General features: G+C 40.0%; 2 protein-coding genes across 4 annotated transcripts in view; one reads left to right on the top strand and one right to left on the bottom strand.

Moving 5' to 3' along the window:
- Nucleotides 1-19,344, bottom strand: part of GIGYF2 (GRB10 interacting GYF protein 2) — a 107,060-nt gene that overhangs the window by 55,296 nt on the left and 32,420 nt on the right. For both annotated transcript variants that reach the window (XM_090285007.1, XM_090285006.1), the window contains 3 exons: nucleotides 16,174-16,282; nucleotides 11,977-12,088; nucleotides 11,080-11,120 (listed from right to left, as the gene is read on the bottom strand). In XM_090285007.1, coding sequence (XP_090141133.1) covers nucleotides 11,080-11,120; nucleotides 11,977-12,088; nucleotides 16,174-16,282 — 262 coding nt within the window. The remainder of the gene's footprint in view (nucleotides 1-11,079; nucleotides 11,121-11,976; nucleotides 12,089-16,173; nucleotides 16,283-19,344) is intronic.
- On the top strand, nucleotides 2,703-5,480 carry KCNJ13 (potassium inwardly rectifying channel subfamily J member 13). Of its 2 annotated transcripts, none has more exons than XM_090269445.1 (2): nucleotides 2,703-3,173; nucleotides 4,796-5,480. In XM_090269445.1, exons 1-2 carry the CDS (start codon nucleotides 2,714-2,716, stop codon nucleotides 5,416-5,418), a joined length of 1,083 nt encoding a protein of 360 aa, XP_090125571.1. In that variant the 5' UTR covers nucleotides 2,703-2,713; the 3' UTR covers nucleotides 5,419-5,480. The 2 variants fall into 2 exon arrangements, with proteins under 2 accessions (XP_090125571.1, XP_090125580.1); XM_090269454.1 differs by having other exon boundaries at nucleotides 2,703-2,937; nucleotides 4,796-4,898.

Below are 19,344 nucleotides of genomic sequence, written 5' to 3'. Positions count from 1 at the left end.
TCTGGCAAAATACAATTTGGCAATGCTATGTAAGAATTCTAATTGTACTAATCTTCAAATCTTGCAAAATGTCTTCCTTAACTGAAAATGTATTTCTTACCTGCCAGTCCCAGGTCTGACCCTAAGGAAACATCCCTGGAGAACAATGCTCTGCAGTGGCTCTTGAACAAACTTTGTCAAGTAAAGCCCTGTGTTAGTCACGAAGGCTAACAAGGGTCAGAGAGGCCATGTCACACTAACTCTGAACTAGGGGCTCATAATGGGATTCACCACCACCTACTACCTTTGTGATCTTTGGAAACTCACTGTGCCTCAGTTTCATTGTCTATAAAATGGGCCTAATAATGATATTTCTACTGTGAAAGGTAGAAGAAGAAAACCATTATTAATAACAATAAAGCAATACTTAGTGGGAGGTTACTCTGGCCAGGCACTGGCTATTGGTTTCACATGAGTTAATACATGTGAAGGGTTTGGTATGGTTCCTAGCACATAACAAACAATATATTATTAGCTAATGTTATTAATCGCTACTGTCATGAGAATCATGTTTAAGTTAATAATGGTTTAAAATAGATACTTGAGACAGCTGTGGGGAAAGAAAAGCATCTATTAAAAGTGCTAAAAACATCTGCTATCACAAATCATTCTGTGAATGCAATACCAATTAACTTGTGACTTTTAGTTCACCAAACACTCTAAATAAACACCTTCTTGTAGTTTAAAAAAAAAAAAGGAAGGAAAGAAAGAAAAAGAAATTTACCAGCTGTGAGGTTAGCCAGACTTGGTTAATAATTCAAATAATACAAGGCCTCCATCTGCCTTGTAAATTTCTTTTATCTGCCTGATCCTCGGTGACTTCATTTGAAAAATGGAATAATGTCTATCTTGCTGAGATACCAATTAGAGATAATGTAATATAAAAGCACGTAGCACAGTGCCTGTGAATATTTTGTTGTTACTGTTATTATTTCCAAAAGGGCAGAGATTGGGTCTCCTAAAAAATTTAAAGAATCTAGCAAAATGAGTTATTAAATAGCTGTGCCAAGAAAAAAAATAGACTAAGTAAAACAACTTATTAGGAGTAACAAATTATAAAACATTAATGGCTAAAGCTTTTTTATTAATTATTTTGAGAGAGAAAGAGAAATACTGACTTGCTGTTCCACTTATTTATGCACTCATTGGTTGATTCTTATATGTGCTCTGACTGGGGATTGAACCTGCAACCTTGGGGTATCAGGACTATGCTCTAACTAATTGAGTTAACTAGCCAGGGCCCTAAGTTTTTTTTTAAACTTCATAATATGAAACTGAAATGGCCATCTAATCTAAATAAATTATCAATCATTCCAGTGTTCCATCAGTAACTCAAATCTGAAATAAAATGCAAGAGAATGTCTCTAATATCACCAATTAATAAATTAGCCTCAGGACAAAAGAGAAGGTATACGCCCCGCTGGCCAACACAGGAAGGCGGTCTCCAAAGTCCTAGACATAGGAAGGACTCGGCAACCCCGAGCAACAGGCTGACTCTGTAAGCCTCTCGCGCACTTAGGCAGCGCTGTCCTTCCAGTGGTAGGAAGGGACATGCAATACTTCCAAGGGCATCTGCTTCTAAAGGCAAAAGCAAAGAAAGGAGTCAACTACAATTCTTACTACTGAATGAAGAAGAAGAAGACAGGAGCACCAAGGAGCAGAGCAGCATTTTCCATTTGCTTCCTGGCAGTCTCTACCGAAGTCTCCAGACTACTCTGTCACATGGAAGGACGGTCACAGAGATAACACACCCTATATTTCTGCTCACACACACAGAGAAAAGGGTCACCACTGATAAAGAGCTGTTTAAGCTGAAAACAAACTACATTAATTACCTTTTAAAAATTTCCATTTGATGTACTAATGATTATTTTAGTTCATTAAACTTGAAACTTTCTTACAGTTTATTTACTTTCAAAATTAATATTATCTAGGAATCTCTACCTAGAATTTATTTTACCAAGAAAACAGTTCTCTACTCTTCAATCTAATCAGTATCTAGAATATTTAAGAAGGGCAGCAATCCATCAGCCAGGGAAAAAAAGAATCCATGAAAATGACCACCAAGTGACAAAAACAAATAAAACCTAATCATAAAACTAGAAAGCATAAATTAGAACTATGACCCTCTAAAAGCTTAGTCTTGTCCTAGCACTAAGTTTGGTGTCAAAACATTTACAGTTCAGCACTACACTTCCAAGATGATTTCTACTTATTTACACAGAGAAACACATATATTTAACATTTCCTTTAATTACGAGTTTTAAGAATTATAAATTAAATAATTATGAAAAGTTCTTATTTACACATAGTGTTTAGTCCAGTCAATAAATACTTCATGCCTGGACTTACGCAAAAAAGATACAGGGGTGTCAATAAGCCATGAATCATAATCCCAAACCTCAGGAATTTTTAAATATATTTGAAATGTTGAAATGCCAAACAATATTTTAACAGTTATTCTAGGACACAATAAGAGATTATCCCATGATTAGCTATCACATGAATGACGTAGAAAATGCTGCTTTTTGTAAAGAGAAAAGACAGACGGGCAGACTGGAAAAGTCCACCCAACGGTCAGGAAAGCACTCCAGAGAAATTACAAGTGAATGAGGCCTCAGAATTTACTCATGTTAACTGTCAATCTCCTGATTTCAGAGCTTTACAGCCTGAGATGGATGGCAGTAATTGCAAAGCTATTGCCCCTCTCCTAACTCAGAGACACCGGAGGATGGTCACCAAGGACGGCCACAGCACACTTCAGATGGATGGTGCTCAAAGAGGTCTTGTGTATCTTCGAGATGCTTGGGGAATCCTGATGGACATGCGCTGGCGCTGGATGATGCTGGTCTTTTCTGCTTCTTTTGTGGTCCACTGGCTTGTCTTTGCAGTGCTCTGGTACGTGCTAGCTGAGATGAACGGCGATCTGGAACTAGATCATGATGCCCCACCCGAAAACCACACTATCTGTGTCAAGTACATCACCAGTTTCACAGCTGCGTTCTCCTTCTCCCTGGAGACACAACTCACCATTGGTTATGGTACCATGTTCCCCAGTGGGGACTGTCCAAGTGCAATCGCCCTACTTGCCATACAAATGCTCCTAGGTCTCATGCTAGAGGCTTTCATCACAGGTAACTGCTTTTGTTTTTTAAAAAAATTATGAATGTTTTGCAAAGGGTTTTACAACTGTGTTATAAAATCATTTCTGTGCATTAGCAGCAGGTAATGATTGAGACTGAAAAGAGAGTCTAGGAACAAATGATAGGAGAGGTTGTAAGAAATATACGATTCTATACTTAAGTTTTACCTACTGGAACTTCTTAAGAAAAAAGGGATCATTAAAACACTAAGTTTTAGCAACATCTTATGCCAAAAGAAAAAGAGAGAAATTAACAAAAGGTCTAAAAGAGTTTTGCAGAGAAGCTAAATAGTTTGTTAAATAAGTAAATAAACATTAGCACATAATTTGATATTTTATCTAACAAAGGAATTTGATCTTTAAAACTAGCCTATAATTTTTTTCTGAGTTTACCTTTTCAACATTCACTCAATACTAGTGAGCCCAGAGCACCAAAGTCAGTACTGTATGTACACACATACAGAATGTACTCATTCTTCGCAAAATGCACTGGGAATATGGCCACAAAGATTACGAAATTTTCCTTACAAAACAGTAACACTCAAGTAGGGCTAAAACACTTTACATAAATGACATGTACAAGTGGCGTCACAAGCTGTAACAAGTCGCTTAACTTTTACAACAGGAGTTCTTACACTGGATCAGGCATTAGATAAAATTTAGGAGATCTGTGAACTTGGATATGAAAAAGTTGCATCTTTTTTCACTAACTCCTAACTGAAATACGGTATTTCCTTTACTTATAAATGTAGGCAACAAAAAACAACAGCATCAGCAATACCTGTAACTTTAAGACAAACAAATCACGGATATTTTCATTATCACACTACAACACTTCAACATTACAGTACTAACCCCACCATCACATTTTGTTATTTAATATATTAAAAGAAGCACATACAGTATTATAATATAACTTTTTAAAATATTCAACTGGATTTCAACATTTGGTTTCCTTTCTATGTATTTTATTTTTATGCATTTAAGCATAATTCCATAGACCTGCCTGCCAACAATATCTACAGCACAAAAGTGGTTAAGAACCCCTGATCGATAGATAGCTCCTGGGAACAAGGAGGCACTTGAGAGGTGCCCTGAATCACCTTAGAACAGAATCTTCTTTAAAAAAAAAAAAAGAGCGGGGTGGGGTTGTGTGTGTATGAATTTCAAAGTTAAAAAATTCTTCATGTATCTCCTGGTCCTCTCCCCACCCCAAATCATTCTACTTTGGATCTAATCTCTACTTAGGCTTGTAGTCTGGCTGCACCCAAATAGTATTTACTTTGTTACCTTTTTAAAAAATAGGGACAAGATATAGGAAATAAGAATTCTTTGACTTTAAAACATACTAGAGGATAAAGTTTTACATTTCTATGTAACAACAAATTTTGCTTATCTATTTTTGAATTCATAATTTTTAAATAGAAGTGTATGTACACTTGCAAACAATTCTTCACACCACAGACTACCCAAATTAACAAGTTCAGTTCCTGACTTATTTGTAAAGCATGGCACCAAGAAAATGTATAGCTATGTGATATAACCTTCTCCTTCAGCAAAGGTATTGATATGTCAAGTGTTCATTCTAAAGCAACTTAATGGTTTCTAATTCAGGTGCCTTTGTGGCGAAGATTGCCCGGCCAAAAAACCGAGCGTTCTCGATTCGCTTCACTGACTTGGCCGTCGTGACTCACGTAGACGGCAAACCTAACCTTCTTTTCCAAGTGGCCAACACGCGGCCCAGCCCTCTAACCAGTGTTCGGGTCTCGGCCATCCTCTATCAGGAGAGAGAAAACGGAGAACTCTACCAAACCAGTGTGGGCTTCCACCTCGATGGCCTCAGTTCTGAGGAATGTCCGTTCTTCATCTTCCCACTAACCTACCACCACCCCATTGGCCCTTCCAGTCCGCTGGCTACACTGCTCCAGCAGGAAAACCCTCCCCACTTTGAATTAGTTGTGTTCCTCTCCGCAATGCAGGAGGGCACTGGAGAAATATGCCAAAGGAGGACATCCTACCTCCCCTCTGAGATCATGTTACACCATTCTTTTGCGTCTCTGTTGACCCGAGGTTCCAAAGGTGAATATCAAATCAAGATGGAGAATTTTGACAAGACTGTTCCGGAATTTCCAATTCCTCTGGTCTCTAAGAGCCCAAACAGGACTGACCTGGACATCCGTATCAATGGACAAAGCATTGACAATTTTCAGATCTCTGAAACAGGGCTGACAGAATAAGATGTACCCACAGCACCCTATTTTTTAATGTATTAAATATATCCAGTCACTTATGCAGCTTCTTTTCCTTCATCAGATCTCATGTTTTCTTTTTGTTTTTTCAACACTGATTACATCTCTCTGATTCCATCAAGACTACAACCATGAAAAGTGGCTGAGCTAACAACGCACAGTCTGGAAATATAACATTCTGCTTCACTCAGGCCGCATCTGTGGTTAGCTGCTGAAATCAGTGCCTCTCAGCACAGCAGAAAATGCTGGTGAATTTATAAAGATGTGGTTTGATACCAAAATGAAGGTAAAATGGACATTAAAATTTAACACCACTGAACTCTAAGAAAATTAACCATAAATCTCTCATTCACACCAACAGTTTCAAACCTAGCTCCCTAGGTAGATAATGATTTCACAATATTTAGTGAACATGCTTTTAAAACTTATTTTTTTCATGACAACAAAGATCATTCCTTTGGTTCTTTATACTACAAAACTGGAGTAATACCCCTTAGTTTTTAACAGCTAGGAACATTACTTCACAAGAAAAACAGCAAAGTATAAGTTTATAACTTCAAAAGCATTTCAGCATGACACCCAAACACATGTTCATGTATTTGTGGCAAATGTGATCAGAGAAAATAAGATAAGCTCCAGCCCAAATGGCACCTGTGGTGGTACTTTTGGCAAGGAGATACAAAATTATATCTACATTAAAGCTGCCCCGCATAATAACCAAATAGGAATTTAAAATGTATAATCTACTGCTCATTAAATGGCTTACAACCTAAGTAAAGACATTCCCTTTCTACCTACGATCCATTCAATAGCATTAAAAATCAAATATCACAGCTGTTAAGTCATAAATGCGAATATATTTAAGTTTCTACGGATACAAAGGTTTAGTTAGATGTAATTCAACAAGGAAAAAATCTCCAATAGATAAAGCAAAAAATAATTAGGCAATGAAATATTTTCAAACCCAAATTCCTGTTTCCAACTTCAAATAGTTTTTTCTATAAACACAAAATGAGTGTTTACTCACCAGTAGGAGGTTGGACTAGATGAATCTATTATTTCTTTCCAAATCTAATATCCCCTGAAAATTCTGCTTTCTCTGCTTCAGTTTTTACTTTATATATATTAAGATGAAGCCTTTCCCTCACACGTGCAGTTTAAGACAGTTTAGGGACTACCCTTTGTACACTTCTCATTTCAATAAAGAAGTCCAACTGTCCTCCAACAGAACAAGAACCAACTAAATCACCCTGTCAAATTTCAAATGGATCTGTGGCTGCTCTTCTTTGAAACTTCCTGTATTCAGGTTTACGTGGGCAAAGTGAAAGACCAACCCTCCCCACTGGTGATGACCCACGCAGGAATCATCTCTTGAAATAAACATTAGCTGAGTGAAAGCAAGCAGTCGCGAAGAGCAGGTCACAGCAGCAAGTCAGTTTTCTCCTCTTTGATCAGAAGGAAAAGAAATTAAGAAGAATTTTGGAGTTGTCTAAGACTGGTAATAGCAAAAGTATCGAGGACACAGAAAATTATTGGGAACCTGCTTTTTGAAAATCTTCTTACTAGCCAGACCAACAGATTTTTTTCCGACCCAGAAGTATTGTAACACATATAGACAACAGTGATTCTTATTTCTATAATAAAGTAACAAGATTCACCTAACCTGTGAAAATAAAAGTTATATTGAAATTTACACGGTCTGTTTTTTCCTGAGAGCTCTCTGTCACCGCCACGGGTAAGTGAGGCCGCCCCAACTGACACAGCAACGGAGTGGGCGAGGTCTGGGATCAAAGCCTCCCGTAGCAGCAGCCAGCGCCCCAGCCAAGTACAGTACTCACACATTACCTCTGCATCTGAAAACTAGGTGTGACTGCGCCCTGCTCTCACACACCCAAAAGCTCTCGTTGGTATGCTAGTGCTATTTTTAAACCATTTCAAAACTAGACAACTAGGACTGCGACCAAAAGCTTTGGTCCAGGGCGGCGAGTCCCAGCCCCCCCACCTCACGGCACACAGACTGACGACTGGCATGCCGCGGCATACCACCGTGTTGCTCTTTGCTGATCCGACAAGAAATTAGGTCCCATTTTAATTCATTCACACGAACAGCTATTGTGGTGGTGGCTGCTGTCATTTTTCTGTCTGACAATCTAAGGGGGAAAGGGTCAGCGCCCCTGATGGAACAGTCGGGTGCTGTATGTTTGAAAAGCCCCTGCGGCCCACCCTGGCTGGTGCGGCTCCGCCGCTCGGAGCATCATCCCACAGACTGAAAGGTCGCGGGCTCGATGTCCATCGGGGCACATGCCTACGCTGGGGGTTCGGTCCCTGCCTGGGGAGCACAAGAGGCAACCGATAGATGCCACTGGTCTAGGGGGCTGAAAGCTTCCAAAAGCGCTGTTCGTGGTTCACTTCAAAGAACCACAGTTCCTACGTTAGGGGTTACGTTTTCTGCCAAGAGGCCATTACCCTTTCAGGAGAACGCAGCGCACAGAGAAAGAGGAAGGAAATGACTGAGAGGCCAACAGCAGCCCTGCGCTCCTGGCCGCACCGCTCACTAAGCTGGGCCGCCTGGGGTACGTTACCAGGACGGGCACCGTAGACCTAACGCACGGAGTGCTTCTGGAAACCAATGCAGATACCATGGTAGTGCCCGCACACTGAAGACAAGCAGCCACTAAAAACCGTAAGGCCTAGTTTTATTTACGTACAAGCCCATATTACCAACTGCCAGCAGCAGCCCAACAACCAAAAACTGCTTCCTGTCTGCTTCCAAGTATTTCACATCCAATGCACTAACCGGTGTCACACTGGCCTGGGAACCTCCTGGTATCATCTGAACCATTTATTTTTTAGTAATATTTTAATTTCATCCTCACAGAATCCTACTACTACAAGACAAACTTCTCTCTCCCTGTGGAGCAATCAACTGCCACTGAATAGGAACTCCATGATCACAGGCCTCTTTCCACATTCTCCCATGGGTGTTCACAGGGGTGATGCCCAACTTTTACCCAGATGTTGCTAATCCCACCCCTTCGTCTCCACGGAAGAGGCAAATACATGATAAGAATCACCTCCAATTTTAAAAAAGAACAAATCATTCTTCAGTACTCAAATCCTCCTAACTTTGTCACAGGACACCTCACTATTGATCAATTTATCGATGTCCCAACAAACTCGTTTAGTACTTACTGCTGCTCCTGAAGAGTGTAAGATACGATTGCAAACAATGTTTTTAATCTACAATATTTTCAACAAAAGTGGATTAAAGAAAGAGCTCAGAATCATTAGCACAGTGAATAACCTAAAAGTGAGCATCTTATCAAAAAGCATTTAATAAAAGCCACCACAATATATTTGAATATACATGTGTAGCACTTGCCCTGAGAGTTCAGTAAGAAAAACTTTCTTAATGTTCTTAACCACTTCACATCAATTTATTTTATGCCTTTTCAAAAATATATCTTTTCTTTGCTCTTGCAAAGAAAAAAACCTATATCCTTAACAGCGAGTGACTGGGAAAATTACCCTACTGAATTAATCAAGTAAAAATATGAGAAAGACAAATAATGATAATAGGAACTTTATAATAGTTGCCTAGCCCAAACCACCAAAGTGTGACTGTGTGTCAAACAGTCAAAATCAAGCCAGTCTCATGACAGGGAACTCACTACTGGGTAACCCAAGTAGTTTTCAACTCTAATTATCAGATCTTCTAAAGACTACGTCAAATATCTGCCTCCTTAAACTTGTCCTTCTGACCCATGAAGATCAAGTCAAATTCCCCTTTTCACGACTGCTAAGCCAGTATTTGCAGTGACCCTATAAACTCCCTTCTCCGCTCCCTCCGGTCCACAACCCTGTCTCCTGTGTAAACACACCCACTTCCTTCCCGCATTCCCCACCCCAGAGCTTCCAGTACCCAACCAGCCTCCTCCAGGGCATGGACCCTTCCAAGGTGTGGCTCCAGGGCTGTGACAGCATAATAGACCGCGGGGCATCTCTGTCACCTGAGTCCCTGAGGACACTTGAGTTCTAGTAAATGCGTGGGTGATGAACCCCAACTACAGCAGAGTCAGCCCACAGGACTGTGCCCCCAGGAGGCTTCTATCACATGGTCACTCCATATGTCACACTAGCGTTTCTTTACGGGAGAGCGCATCTGCTGCTGTTAAACTCCCATCTGATTAGATCTGGTCTCTTGTTCCACCTTAATTCTGATCCCAAGTCCCAAATGTTCCTCTCTATAGCTGTCCCTCTAGACATAAATGACTTGAAAATCTGATCACACTCCAACATTGTCATCCAATGAAAAGGAGTACTTATTTAGCACTTAGCACAAGACCTATCCTATGAGTAGGAACTCAATAATTACTGAGTGAATAAATGAGTTCACGTATTTTTATTTAATCCTAAAAATTCTGTGAAGCATTATCATCTCCATTTATTACGAAGCTCCTGAATATCTGAGAGCTTAGACTACTGGTGACCTTCTGACTCCAAACCCTGTGCTCTTTCAACAACTCCTCATTAACTCTGCAGTCACTGAGAAAAGTACTGAATCAAACAAAGACGGGAGCAGAAGTCCTGACAAATCCCCCGAGACAGTACACATCCAATAGTCTACAATACGAGTAAAGCCACTGAACTGGCAATGTTATGCACCCAGTCTGTTAAAAAACTCAGGCTACATTCATTTAATGACTTTTTATTTATAGTCCTAATGCCATGATAATAAATGAGAACTTTAAATAACTGATATGTTAAAATGAGTTTGATATGGACACAGTGATGCAAAAGCGACATTATAACTACTTAGTTTTTAAGAGCAATCTGCAAATCAGTCTGTGAATATTTACATATTTAACATAAGTTTTCGAGAAATGCTTACCATTATCAGAATCATGCTCTGGAGAACTTGCCTGGTACTTCTGGGAATTTGGAATTTGTATAGTAATTTTCATAACTGCAGTATTACTATGAACTGGATTTTTTTCTCTCAGATGTTAAGACCTACAGCAGCTTATAAGGTACCTTTAGTAAATAAGAGAGCTCGTCTTATCGTAACGGATCATCAATATAAACATGATTAATTCACTGTAACCACTGAAATTCTGTTCTTACTATGTTTGTCTTAATTTAGCGGATATCTTAACTATACAATTTACTTTGACTGCTCTCATTTAAAAACAAGAAAAGATGATTATACATCAAAAAGACCAAATAAATGACATAGTTTTAGCCTGTGTCCTCTTATACAAAAGCCAGCATTCTAGCATTTTCTTTATTGCTTCTCACCTGTAAAATGCTATTTACCCTGGAAGAGAAGTTAACAGTCTGGTTCCTAACTTGAAACTTCAATTCATAAGATAGTCTTAAAAAAGAACATATGCCTTGCAGAGAACACACAGACCTGAAAAGTAAAACCAAGTAAATCCTAATGGCTGTAAGCCTCAGCCCTGGTTTCATGCAGTCGAGCCCTTAAATAACCATGGGTTCCCAATGCAACAACGCTACGACCCCATCTACTGGAGAGGAGCAGGCACCTGAGTCAATTTTCAGTAAGGGTGTCCTTATGTGGAAGCTTTGTTAAAAACTAGTTCATGGAAGTCCAGGTAAAAATACTTCAAAACAGTAAGAAAGCCTTACCTACATCTTTTCGTCCTGGTTTTTCAAAACGTCTGTCACCCCTAGAAAAAAATAAGTTCCAAACAAGACTTGAGAGTAATGTATAGATTTTCCACCATGACACACACTTTCTATCTTTCTTTAATAGCATTTCTTTCTTTTTCAAAGTATAGAACAAATAAATGGTTATTACCTAACATTTGGAAAATACAGAAAATATGAAAACAAAAATATCCACCATCTCACATACCAAAAGCTAGCTTCTACTGACCCAGGAATGTTATTTTTTTAATTAGATATATTTTTAAATTAGATATATGTTTATTTAAATACATGCTGCATATAGTTTTTAGAAGTATTTAATGATGTGGCAAACCACATCATTAAATATTTTCAAAATCATCCTAACTTTAATGGTTATGGAGAATTCTGTTGTATGGATACACTATTACATAAGAAACCATGCTGATATTAAGCTGTCTGGCTTGTTTCCAATTATTTTATATTATAAATATCATCACAGTGGACATCTTTGCACACACATCTTTGTGCAACTGTCCTTACTCATCTTGATAGACTTCCTATAAAGTTACCAACGATATAAAGATGCTTTGATTAACAGCAACAAACAAAAAAAAGTCAAAGCTTCCTACTGAATGTTCATCAAATAGCAAATCTAATTAACTATGAAATATGCAAGCAGGCACTAACGTATTAACCTATTTATCTGAAACACTTCTTCCTTTAAATAAAGATCATTTTAAATTTCTAACATAGAATTTGACATTCAATAATTAACAGCATTTTACAAAAACAAAGACTTGTAACTGCACAAAGTGACTTCTCCTCTACAGAAAGTAGAAAAGAAGTTTTTTACACAAAGAAACCTTTATACCAAAATGTGGATCCTTTAGTTACCTTTCCTCCCAGCTCTGTGACCTATGCATTTCCCTGCCACCTCCTCGACCAAACACACCCTCTACTTCATCAAAGCTTCTTTGGTAAAAACCACATTCACCTCTGCCTCTGCCTGAAAATAAAATAAAAAAAAATAAAAAAACAGAAAAAATCATAGTCAGATGTCAACATTTGGCACATACTCAACACCAAAGATTATTCTTTTAAGTTCTGCCTCCTTACAAAGCAGGATGTGTACGTTAATACTTAACGAGGCCCAGCAGATCTTTACCTGAGTGACCAGTGATGGCCCTGAAGTAGCTAGGCCACAGGAGGTTGAAAGAAACAAGTTAATAAACTGGTGTAAGAATCCTGTAAGAGTCCCAGTTCCAGGCACAGTCCCGAACAAGTGTCAATATTAAGCTCTTTACTACAAGGTTCAATAGTGAAATTCTAAGGTGATCACTAAACAATGACTACAAGTTAAACCTTTTATTACATTATTTTCAACAACAATGGAAGATCTGGAGAGCTTGAGAAGAGACACATAAAGTACAAAAGCCAAGCACAAGTATTAAAATAATTTATCTAACTCAGAGAAAGAATAATTTAATAGGGTCAACTCTAAACTATCAATTTTGTGAACTCCTTAAAGGATATTCCTCAGCAGCCAAGGGCACTCTTGCCCCTTTGCTCAAACCTTGATGAAAAGTATCACAACAAAATTCGAACCACAGAGCTGATGAAAGTGTGGATGCAGGGATTTAGAAGCTCTAGTGGTTCAAGTGTAAGCTGGCTGCTACTAAAGGGAATTGGTTAGATCAACATTTGACTCAACGATTCTAACTAGAATTCATTGTAATAGAAATACTCTCACAAATATGCAACTTCGTACATATAAAGATGTTTACTATAATTAAAAAAAAACAAAACAGAAACAACCTAATCAATAAAGGACTGGCTAAAGAAATTCTGATAAAACAATTTAGAACACTATGAAGCCACAAAAGAGAAAATACTACCATTTCTTAAAAATCTACATTAATCTGTTGAATGGCAAAAGCATACCAAAGAAAAATACGTATAAAAATGATTCCACTTATATAAATGATACAGCTGCGTAGTTCAGGTCAGGATATTTACCCGATTGCTGGCTCTGGGAACAGAGGACAGTATGAACAGTCAGCTTTATACTTTCTGTGCAGTGTGAGGACTGCCTAAATAACATGCACCACGTTTCCAACACACAGGTTTGGGAACTGCAAGAAGGTGGCGGTGGGCTGGGGATCGGGAGGTAGGGTCTGGGGGTGTATTTATACCTGACGAAACCTAAGCCATCATCCCTAGCTCAAATGCTCCAACAGGGTAAAACCACCCAAACAAAAGTGATGCTGAATCTTGAATAAAAGCATGGAGACATTCCAGAGCTAAATACAATTAAGTTAAATAATTATTTCAAATACCTATGCAGTATTTCTACATCTTGGTTTTAATTTCTCAAGAACTGACTCAAAATACAGTTGCACTTTAACATACTATTAGGAAATACAAACATAACAGAGAGGATTGTATGTAATCTTAGGAACAATGTGTACCTTCTTAACAGTCCAAGTATCCATTTCTTTACCAGCAAAATGTGGGGCAGGACCAGAGCTGACCTTTAATAATCTTAAACTTACCTTCTAGTTGTGTCAACTTTTAAGTCAACTGGGAGTCAACTCCCAGTTGCAGTACCTCTCTCCTTAGGAAATGTATACGTTTTATTTAAGACCCTAAAATACGTAATAAAAACTGTCACACAACACTGGAGTGACCCCTACAATGATGATTTTTAGAGTAAAAGAAACAAGTACCCTGTCCTTTCAGAAAACAATTTTCTCTGGAAAACCATCAAGTATATATCACTTTGAAAAAGTGTTTTATTCTGAAAACATATGAACATGAAAAAGAGCATCCATGTTGCCAGAAAAACAAGCAAAACACAGATAAAAGATTTTCTGCCAGTTATGACTGTCATTAGCGCTGGACCTCCTAATGAGACCCAAGCTTTCTAAGTGAGCACATAGAACAAATCAGATTCTAGAGCTTTCCAGCTGGCAGAATGTAGAAGCAGTCTTCAAAGTACACATGGTCCATAACCATTTGTAAGTGTAGTTCCCAAATGAGGAGGAGCAAGTTACTGTGACATGATGACTCTTTCATAAAGTTCAATTTAAAAGGCTGTCCTATGATCTGAGATGTCACCCTATTCCTTTGTGTGGATCCGCTTTATTGTTAAACCTCTTAACCAGATACAAGAGAAAGATGACAATTATGTTGTTTCTTCCTCCATTTATTTGTTAGTTTAAATTTTACTAATTCATGCTATTTAGAAGTCTGGAAGTCAGTCAATTTTCATATCAAAGTTTCCTCAAGTTGGGAAGAGCCAGGATGCCATCTACTGTGAGCAGCTCTGCTCGTGCCCTCCCCCCCCCCCCAACCACAAAAAAGCCACAATCGTCATCATTTAACCAACAAGGTAAATAATGAGTGAAGATGATACAACCACAGGCAGTGGTCTTATGAGGCCACTACAAAGAACCACGGCTGAGGAAAATGGTGTTAGGGTTATTGTTCACAAAGTCAGCTCATTCATCTGACTAGTTTCAAGCTGTTCTTCCGCATCAATGTTAAAATCATCAAGATATCTATCGTGATAACCCTACGCTTGAACCAGAAAGCAGGGAGAAGTTTATCAGCCCCTCATTTGTTTCTCGATATGGAATTTTATTTAAGCCCGACTGAAAAGACTGGCTGGGATTCACAGTACACAAAGCTGACAGTCCCTGAGGCACATGGAACAGCCGGCCTCCGGGCCACACCTCTTGATCAATAAGGTCTCTCTCTGACTTGCCCTGAAAAGCACTGGAGACAAAGCTGAGTCCACACAGCCTCTCCGAGCTGCCAGTCCACCGCAGAGAAATACAGGAACACCCAACAGTAGGCCAGAGCCACGTCCAAACACCATCGCACCACCACGATGCACACCTCAAGTCAAATCCTGGACCAGGGGCGCCTAAGTGCACTGGAAATCTCAGGGCCTGGGAAGCTCCCGAATTCTGAAGCACCGAGATGCCTGAATCTCACCATCCAAGTGTTCTCTCAGAGGTATTTCCTGCCCACTTTACAGACGACTGTAACAACTCCCCAGGTTAAAAACCACCATTACAGGGACTGGTGAATAAATTCAGAGGATAAAAACACGTGCAGCTTGGTAATGGTAACTGGCTGACAGTGTCCCTAACACCTGCTTTCCCACATTCTGAATGGACTGCTGAAAGAAACCTCTTCACAGGAACGCACAATTTCATAGTCTCTATAAAGACAGTATAACTTACTCTATTCATAAGGCACAACTTTTACGAAAAAAGAATTTAGATACCCCACACTCATAATCATGCCAATCTGGGTGGTGCGATGTGTGGGCACAGAGGCCTCTGTCATTGTAGATACCCAATTCTGCCATTCCTAAAGCACCTCAAATAAAACGAAAAGGGATGTTTAGTCTACGACTGCGATTTAACCAACTTAGAGGTAAGTGCTCAAGTAAATATTTACATGACAGACATCAAGAATACCCTTACGTAACGGGAAAGCAATGAACTCAAAGCAGGTATCAAAGAAACAAGTAATAGCCAAGTAAGAATTGTTCTTCTAAGAAAAGACACAAATTAAACTTAGTTTAAATGACCGCTGTATAATTAGTTTTTGTTCTACCCCCTAAATCAGCCCTAGTATTGATGAGCCAGTTTTTATAAAGTCTCCCCCGCCCCCCATCCTCTCTCTCTGACTGGGGACACCCTTGGCACATGGCCTTATATAGAACCCTGTGTCACAAAGGCCTGGAGGGACTTTGATGCTGCTCCAGCGTCAAGGCACTTTGCGGCTCTGGTTCTCCAACTGCAAAGCTCCCTGGGGACGAGGATTTGCAAGTTAAGCAGGACCATCTCGAATCGTTCACACTCAAATGTCTAAGCTAGAATCACCCTCCTCTGCTCCAAATCAGGGTTGTGAAGCAGATACATAGAGCAATGGTTCAGAAAACAAATGTTCAGAATGTTTAATATGCAGTTCACGTCAAAGAGCAATTGTTTAAAAATCAAGTGTTAAAATATCTGTGAAGTGTGTTCCTGTCCTCCACCGCCTCCTCCATTGTGACTTTCCCACATGGAAGCTCACCTCGCCCTCTTGAAGAACTTCGACCTCTAGGAGCCCCCACCACTGTTCCTCCTCCTCGTCCTGTCAATCGCAGGACAGCGGCACTATTTACAGACATGGAAAAGTTTCTCTGCCAAAAAAAATTAAAAAGAAAGAAAAAAATGGATAAAATAGATAAGACTGCACGGTGCTTCTCCCCGTCTCCCGCTGTGTCTATGAAACGGCATCTAATTACTAACATCAATGGGAACCCATAACTCCACAACATACTGAGATGACCCCAAACCTGGTCTGAGCGGAGAAGTTTTTAAATGAACATTTCAAATAAACAAACACTGGCAACCAATGCCTGACACTATGCCAGGTTCTGTGAGGAAATACTAAACATTCTACATGCTGTATACATCCAAAGCAGACATGTTAAACATTCATCATAACAGAGAAAACTTGGTAAGGGAGGTCTGATTGGAAAGGGTCCTTTAATTAGTGAAGGGCAGAAATGAGAGACTGGCCTCAAGAGTAGCATGATGAAGAGGAAAGGACCATTCTGCCTCCTTCTGCTCACCAGGGGGGATCAGCCGCTCCAAGTAGTATTTAACAGAATGAAAGGACTCAGAAGGGAATGGGGAAGGGCCAAATAAGAATCTACATAGGGTCAACCACCTCAATGAGGAAGGAGGGAAATGCCTGGGAAAAAGAAAACCCCGCTCACTCAGTCACTGGCCCACACTCGCACCCACAGCCCGTCTGAAACTGGGTCAAGCACTGGACAGTAATGGCGGGGCGTCATCCCCACATGAGGAGAAAAACGGGCGGCCTGGGAGCCAAAAGTGTGTACAGGGTTAGGAAAAGGAAAGCAAGTGTAATTATAAAAATCTTGAGAAGTGATCTACAAAATACGGCAGTTATACACAGACTTTCGAGTGCACGCAAGGGTTGGCACCCCTAACACCTGCGCTGTTCAGGGGTCAACTTGAATTTAATTTGAAGGAGAATTTCACCAGAGTCTTAAACGCAGAAAGTGTTGGCGACACCCCCACCGGAACACTCCCTGCACACCTAAAACCTAGCGGACGCGTGTGCCCAGGCGCAGCGGTGTGGCACCCAGAGGACGAGGCAACTTGAGCGCGGCTATAGCCAAGGGACACTCAGGGAACAGGGAGAGAAGTGAGACTTAAGAAATGGGTTGAAAATATTTTTCCCAACTAGTATTTTATATCCGAATTGTTTTCCACTGTGAATTCCTGATTTGCTCTTTTGATCCAAAAATCTGTGGGCATGTGATGTCTATCCCTCTTTTGAAGAGATTAACATGCAGTAGGTAGAAAACATCTCATTATTGAATTTCTTGTTTTAGTAACCTTTTTCATTACCTGTCTTTTTCAGAATTGTATTCAACAGAATTTGTTCAGGTAAATTTTAGAAATTTATTAATGTAATTAAGTGCTTTTACTTGAGTTTGATAGATATATAATTACATAATCATGTAACTTCAAAACTGAAGATTTAAGATGAAACCAATAACTAAAAATTAGAGGAAGACATCCAACTCAAAAACACTTATTGCAAACTATATTTTTTAAGAAGCTGGTTGAAACAATGCATTAACTTACCTTTCAGCACAGAGTAACCAATGGAATTATTGAATAATTTCTCTAGGAACACAATTAAGCAAGACTGTGAAGTCTCAAAATCTAAATTAATATACAGTAGTCCCTCGCTATATCGCAGTTCACTTATCACAGCCTCACTGTACCACGGAATTTTTTAAAATATTATATTTAATCATCACGGATTTGTCACTATATCGCGGGATTTTGTGGTACTGTATATGTATGTCGTTAAAGTTACACGGGTCTAAGAGTGTAGAATAAATGTAGGGTTCCTACTTCACGGGGCGGGGGGGGTCTAGAACGTAATACCCGCGTTAAGTGAGGGAACACTGTATTCTAAAATTGGAAAAACGGAGGCCAGGGCTAACTGCATTATGCATGCCAGGACCCCACGCAGGTGACCGCTCCCTGCCTAACTATCGTATGCATAAGCTGAAGAAACCCAGCTACAGGGTGCAGAGAGGACTCCCCCAGGCTTACACACGCCCTCCCACACCGCCCCTGGAAGTGCTGACTGCTATAATCTCTGCACAGCAATTTCTCAAAGTGTATTTCAATGTCCATAACCTTTGAAACAATTGCTCTTTACATCTGTGAAAAATAACATAAGTAGGATGATCTTTAACTGCAGTATTGTAATTTTGTAAAAGCAAAATATGGAAACCAGCTTAGTATCAACCAACAGAAGCTAACTGAAGAACGATGTCAACCACACATGGAATTCTGCAGTTGTTTTAACAAACAAGGCAACTCTATTAGGCTGAACCACATGAAACTGATAGTCTACCATTTTTGACCCACAAAACTGCAACTTCACATGGTCAGCTCGCGCATGAAGACAGAAAGCGTAGTGGCAGTCAGAAGCCCACAGGGGCCAGGCTGCCTGAGACTGACGTGTGGCGCCTGTACCCAGCGTCCCTGGGCCCCGCGTGCCCCATCTGCGTAACAGGGGACAGTGCTCGGGTCTACTTCCCGGGTTGCTGCAAGCACTTACATGAAACAGCACATGCTAAAAACAGTGTCTGAAACTTATTAAACGCCAGACAAATACTTGCCATGATCTCCTGAACAGATGCTCAGGTGAAAAGAGTGAAATGCAGAAGTGTGCAGAGCATGCTACCATTTATGTGTAAGTGTGTTTAGAGGAATCGACACACAGTTGGCCCTTGAACAACAGAGGCTGAATGACGGAGGTTCACTTACAGGTGGATTTCTCAACAAATGCAGTACATGTGTTTTCTCTTCCTCATATTTTCTTAATAACATTGTTTCCCAAGCTTACTTTAAGAACACAGTACGTAACATATATACACAATATGTGCTAGCCAGCTGTGTGGGTTATCGGTAAGGCTCTGGTCAACAGTAGGCTATCAGTAGTTAAGTGTTTGGAGTCAAAAATTATACGTGGATTTTCGGCTGCACGGGGGGTCAGCGCCCCTAAGCCCCACACTGTCCAACTGTATGCACAGTTACAGACGTAGTAAACACCCCTGGAAGGGAACAAGGAAACGGAAACAGCGGTCACCCCTGAGGAAGAATGCCTGGCAGAGGCTGGGTGGCTCACAGACCTGCTTTCCGC

Source organism: Furipterus horrens, unplaced genomic scaffold (assembly GCF_987537825.1).
Source record: "Furipterus horrens unplaced genomic scaffold, mFurHor1.1.pri manual_scaffold_1, whole genome shotgun sequence".
Taxonomy (NCBI): domain Eukaryota; kingdom Metazoa; phylum Chordata; class Mammalia; order Chiroptera; family Furipteridae; genus Furipterus; species Furipterus horrens.
The sequence above is the reverse complement of the archived record's forward strand: the minus strand, read 5'-3'. Positions and strand labels throughout refer to the sequence as shown.

Excerpts from the sequence above, each read along its gene's own strand:
- KCNJ13 (XM_090269445.1), top strand. The coding sequence starts at position 2,714 with ATGGATGGCAGTAATTGCAAAGCTATTGCCCCTCTCCTAACTCAGAGA. Across the intron at positions 3,174-4,795 it reads GCTAGAGGCTTTCATCACAG|GTGCCTTTGTGGCGAAGATT; the intron begins GTAACTGCTTTT and ends TTTCTAATTCAG.